The 5,657-nt window shown below is 44.2% G+C and overlaps 1 protein-coding gene across 1 annotated transcript; it reads right to left on the bottom strand.

Annotated features, from left to right (window-relative positions):
- Positions 1-424: 424 nt before the first annotated feature.
- irx3a (iroquois homeobox 3a) lies at positions 425-3,500 on the bottom strand. Its single transcript, XM_024296392.2, has 2 exons — positions 2,736-3,500; positions 425-2,315 (listed from the first exon to the last, which is right to left on the bottom strand). Exons 1-2 carry the CDS (start codon positions 2,952-2,954, stop codon positions 1,290-1,292), a joined length of 1,245 nt encoding a protein of 414 aa, XP_024152160.1. The 5' UTR covers positions 2,955-3,500; the 3' UTR covers positions 425-1,289.
- Between the last annotated feature and the right edge of the window lie 2,157 nt (positions 3,501-5,657).

Here is a 5,657-nt window from a genome sequence, read left to right as displayed (position 1 = left end):
TGTGAGGAACAAGAGCGTTTCAGGGATCAAATCCATCTTCACAATTAAATGAAAAATGCTCCAACATTCAAAGTCTCCTTTGAAAAGGAGAGAGAGAAAAAAATCTTTATTTTAGGAGGAAAATTAATGAAAGAATGATTCGTTTTAATGCGCCTCTATAGGGATAATCCCACAACATTAATATCCAAATGTATGCCGCAGCTCGGGCTAATTAGCCTTAAGTCCCTCCACTATAAACGTGTGATAAATCCCCTCCTCGAATATTTACTCGTCACTGCCACGGAGGATGAAGTCTGTGCCCGAGGCTGTCCACTAACGCGCACACACTCACACAGACACACAAAACCCCCAAAAGCAATGCACTTGAAGCTGCAGTGCAGAATAACATCCAGCATCAAAAGCAGCTGTCAAAACGCTTCTCTCCTTTAAGTTGCAGCAGTTCATTTATTAGCCAAAAATATAGACTTTCTTGTACAATTTGGTTCACAAGTATGTACATATTCTTAACTTTATATACAAAACATTTTAACATCGAATCCTCACAGAACTTACAAAAAATGGACAAAAAAAACGAAAAAAAACGCACAGACTACAAGTTCATACATTATTACATTAGCAATTTTACACAGGACATGCTTACAATGTAAGTAGGATATACAGAGATGTATAATTCTTATTTTACATTCCATATTTCAATTAAAATGAAAAGAAGAGGAGGAAAAAACAAAGGATGATGGGAAATAATTGTTGAGGCCTAAATGGAATGGAAAGGGGGAGAATTAATTCTATAAAAAAAAGGTTCTGTGATCTAAAAGTGACAATTGCCTTTCAACGTGGAGCTTGATGACCAAACGAGTGACGCAGGCCTTTCCAGAACAATATCAGTGCGCGCGTGAGCGCATGGAGCTACAACATCCAAGAACCCATTTATTCTTTTTTTTCCTTTGGGTAAATTCGGCTTTTAAAATTAGAAAAACAATGTAATGAAATTCCCAAATGTCATTAAGCTGCCCCCCTCCTTGATCCAAGGCACTATAAGAAATTTAAAATAAACTTCCACATTATTGTATTTATTTAACACATAATTATGTTTAATCAACATTTAAATGGGGAAATGTTTGACTTAAATTATTATTTTTTTATTCAAAGCAGACACACACACACGCTGTCAGCTGAAAGTGATCATTTGTGGCCTCAAAAGAAAAAGAGAGAAAGAAAAGGAGACAAAGTGGGGTGTAAAAGACTTTTTACGAGTGTCTTTGTTGGACTTTTTTGTACACATGCGCGTCTCAGTGTCGGGGACATGTACCTGTGACTGGAGTCTCTGAACTATGACTCTTGTCGTCCGTTTGCCTGCTGCTGCTGCTGCTGCTGCTGTAGAGCGCCAGGCCGGTGGCTGCGGCCTGGTTCGCCAGTCCCAGATAATGATTGGAGTTCAGTAAAGCCAGCTGGTGCGCCGAAAAGGCTCGGTTCGTCCAGTTCTGGATTTTCCCAATGGGACAGGAAGAGATGAGTCTGTGCGGGGTGATGAGTGTCTGAGCGGCGCCGTTCATCTGCGGGGATTTGCGCGGGTTGTCCGGGGCCGTGGCTGTCTCTGCCAAAGACCAGATCTTTGGTTTCTGGGCCGGGGCCGGGTTGTTGTCACCCGCGGGCGCCGGGTTCAGTTTAAGCGGCTCCCCGTTGGGCTGGGACGCCTTGATGTCCATGGAAGCGTGGTGGTGGTGATGGAAGTGCTCCCCTCCTCTCTGCGCGTCTCTGTCCTTCCCCACAGCCTTTAGAAACCTCGGCTCTTGTAAATCCTCATAGCCGTCAGAAATCTCCGAGTCACTCCTCCCGTCCAGTTTGCTGTCTGAATGCAGGTCGTCCTGGTCGTCCAAGTCGTCCTTGCTCTCAATATTTTCCGTGTCGATGTTCTCCAGGTCGATTTCCTCCTCGTCCTCCCTCTTGTCCCCCTCCTCCCCCTCGTGATCGCTGCTGTAAACATTCCCCTCTTCGTCGGTGCGGTTCCGCGGGGCCCAGGTCATCTTGTTCTCCTTCTTTAGCCTCCTCCGCGCGTTGGCGAACCAGGTGGACACCTGGGTGAGGGTCATCTTGGTGATGATGGCCAGCATGATCTTCTCGCCCTTGGTGGGGTAGGGGTTCTTGCGGTGCTCGCTCAGCCAGGCCTTCAAAGTGCTGGTGCTCTCCCTGGTGGCATTTTTGGGTCTGGACGGGTCACCGAACTGATACTGACCATATGGGTAAAAAGCAGGGTGATGGTGGGCGAACCCGGGGTGCTGGACGCCGGGACTGTCCTTCAGTTCATACTGAGCCCCCTGCAAAGACAAAGAGGGATTCGTGAGACTTTTACGCACGAAGACTTTGTTTGGAGTTGTTTATCTGGAGCAAATAATCCTAATTCAGAGGAAACATTTGATTCTTTTTCATCTAAACTTTAAACCTCTCCACTAAATTGTAGTTTTAAAGGCTAAAAACTTCACTTTAACTTTTGTAGATGATTATCTTTGTGGTAGCATTTCGGGAAAATACGCACAAAGCTGCAACGTTACGCGCGACGTGTTAATGCGTCACTTTTTAACAGCCAATTTTCTCAAAACGACACAAAGTTCAGCGCTCCCAAAGAAAGTTTGGCCAAGAAATGCGCACCGAAAAAACTAAAACTTTATATGCTTATAAGCAGAAGTTTGGGAGAAACTTTAGCGCAAAGAAAAAAATAAATAAATAAGCAGACTCACCAGCTGGTTGAAAATAGATATATCGTTTGTGTAAGGGAGGAAGGCTCCGTAGCCCTGCGCGGCTGCGGCGAAAGGAGATCCGTACATAGTGGAGAGGACGTTGGAGAGTGCGCCCGACGGACTGAGGTCTGTCCCAGCGCGGGCATTGCTGGCGATCCCCTGGCGCTCCGGCGGGTATATCGGTCGGATGTACTGATATCCCAGCTGAGGGAAAGACATGTTGGTGGGGGAAAAAGAGGGAAAAGTCTGCTGCAACCTCACAGAGCAATTGGAATTGCCTCGATATCCACTTTTACAGTGTGAGCATGTGCGCAACAAAAGGGTGCACGCACGGGAAGTCTATATTTCCTCGGGAACAGCCAGTGTAAACGATCCCCTTATTTCTTCTTCCTCCTCTTCTTCTTCTTCTTTCCACCCTCACTTCCCTATTGATCTGGATGGACTAAGGTCAGGTCCTTACAGATTGCTTTAGATTATTGGGACTCCCTTGCTCAGATTGACATTTCTAGTCGTTTAGAAGCCCCTCCTATTTCTCAAATCTCACCCCTCTGCTACAAACTGCACACCAAACAGCGCGCGCGCTCTCTCTCTCTCTCTCTCTCTCTTCTTCCCTCCCTCCCTCTGCTCCTTCCATCCCTCCCTCCCTCTTTTTTTTCTCTCCCTCAGATAAGTGCAGACGTAGCGAGCTCTTATTTGAATGGAGTTTTTAAATCTCATTTTATGGATCGCCAATCTATTTCATGCGCAAAATGCGCGCGCCTGTCCCGCCACCGAGTACATTTTTGCCACACAAGCTAAAAAAAAAAAGTTTTAATATAACTTTTTTTTAATAATTAAAAAATATATGTTATGGAAACTTTTATTGTTTAAAGAAAAAAATATTTTTATCACAATTTATTACTATTTTTAAATAAAAAAATAGAGAAAAAAAATAATTCCAAACATTTATTTAATTTTAATCTGATCCACAGTTATTGGTTTTTAGGATCCTTCTGCTTCTCCGACGCACTTTGGAGGAGTCACGGACACGCGTAAAAACCGGAGAAAAGTCCCGCTTTAATTTGGGACACCAAACGGCTCGCGCGTGCAAGCGCTTGACATCAAAGAGAGCCGATGATGGACACGTGACGCCGTTAATGAAGAGTCGGTGTTAAGTGGCGACAGTGATAGCCCGACTGATAAACATTTCAGTGGGTTGAGATGGAGACAAACAACATTAAGATTCCAAATAAATGAAATTAATACGATAATAATAATAATCTGTGACAGATTGTTCCACGGCTTAAATAAAAATATTAATTTTGAGATATTAAAGATGCTACATGGTTGATCTTCTGAAGAACAACACGCTCAGTCTGACAAAATATATTTGATAATTTGGAGGCAACCTGCTCTTTCTTGTAAATAATGCGGATTAAAACAAAACAAGAGAGTCAGAATTGAATTTCCATGAATCAAAAAAGTGTGTGTGTGTGTGGTGAAGGGTAATCATAATCGCATTTCGACCCGTCTTTGTATCAGCATCTGTTTTGTTAATCGTTTTGCAAAACAAGCGCCGAAGTTGAATTATTATTTGACGCACCGTATCCGGATCTAAGCCTCAGAGTCTTATTGACAGCGCCATCAAATCCCATCAATCTCAGTTCAGGTCTGATAATACCATCAGGTTTTCCAGGAACTCTGAACTTGTATAAACCTTTAATCTGCTTTTTGAAGCCGATAGTTATCATTGTCTGGGAGGGATAATAGCAGCTATAATTTCTCATACGAAGGTCCTCATAAGGAAACGCCTTGCTTCAGTAAAACTGTCCTGAACCAGAATGTGTGTGTGCGTGTTTGTGTGTGTGAGCGCGCGCGCATGTGTGTTCCTCTCCGACATATAACAAACCCGGATTACGGGGTTATTAATTACAGCAGCATGCTGGTGCCATCCGACCGGAATGGTAATCACTACGTGGCAGTCAATAGCTGCGCGCTCGCGCTCCACACGCGCGCGCGCGCCTAACCCACAAAGTGAAGGAGTTCAGACTTGAAGTGGGAGGGGCAGATAAGATAGATGACATATGATAGATGCAGGGAAACAGAATAAAGAGGAAGGACAAAAAAACAGAGAGTTTCCAGGACAGTCCTGCGAGGTGTCCGCGCGCCCGATGGACACGTGTCTCCTCTCCCCGGACCACGCAGGAGATCAGGCACCCACCCACGGAGCCCCACCCTCGCCGCAGGACAGTGCCTGATTTATTGCCTCCAATCAAACGCCCCACGCACCAACTTAACACTTTCACACCGTCCCGGGAAACCGGCCGCAGCCATAAAGAGACTATTCTGCTGCGCCGCGCGCGCACATGAAAAACCGGCTGAACAACAAACTAACTGCGGTTTGACTTCTTAAAACAAAGACACATTTATTATTATTATTATCATTATTATTATTATTATTATTATTGGGTTTAAACTTGTGGAGGAACCAATTTAATTAGCGTTAAAAAAGAGGCTGACTTCAGGGCTGTTTTCGAGCTCATTGACGGTAATTATGCAGATGACACAATTTCACATTCTCATAAGCAAACATGCACGGCCTATCGCTCAACGTCCTTATGCAATCCACACAGCGCCCGCCACACGTCTCCAATGATGAACCGCAGCTCCGCACAACAGGCCGGATCAAAGAGTCCAAACAGAGGCTCTTCGAATGACGCATTCCGATCCCTTCCATAACGCATTTCTGCCTAGAAAATGAATAAAACAAAACAATCACGTATGGAATCAGTTTTAAGAGCTGCAAGTGCATCACTTAATTGAGATGATGAAGGAGAATTTAGGAAGAAAACAGAACAAATGACCCTGAATGCTCATTTCTGTCACTGAAAATACAAAATACACTGAAGATTGAACATTTTCAGTAAAAAAAACAATCAAAAC

This window comes from Oryzias melastigma, linkage group LG3 (genome assembly GCF_002922805.2).
Source record: "Oryzias melastigma strain HK-1 linkage group LG3, ASM292280v2, whole genome shotgun sequence".
Lineage (NCBI taxonomy): Eukaryota > Metazoa > Chordata > Actinopteri > Beloniformes > Adrianichthyidae > Oryzias > Oryzias melastigma.
Note: the sequence above shows the minus strand (reverse complement) of the source record. Positions and strands in the feature narration are given on the sequence as shown.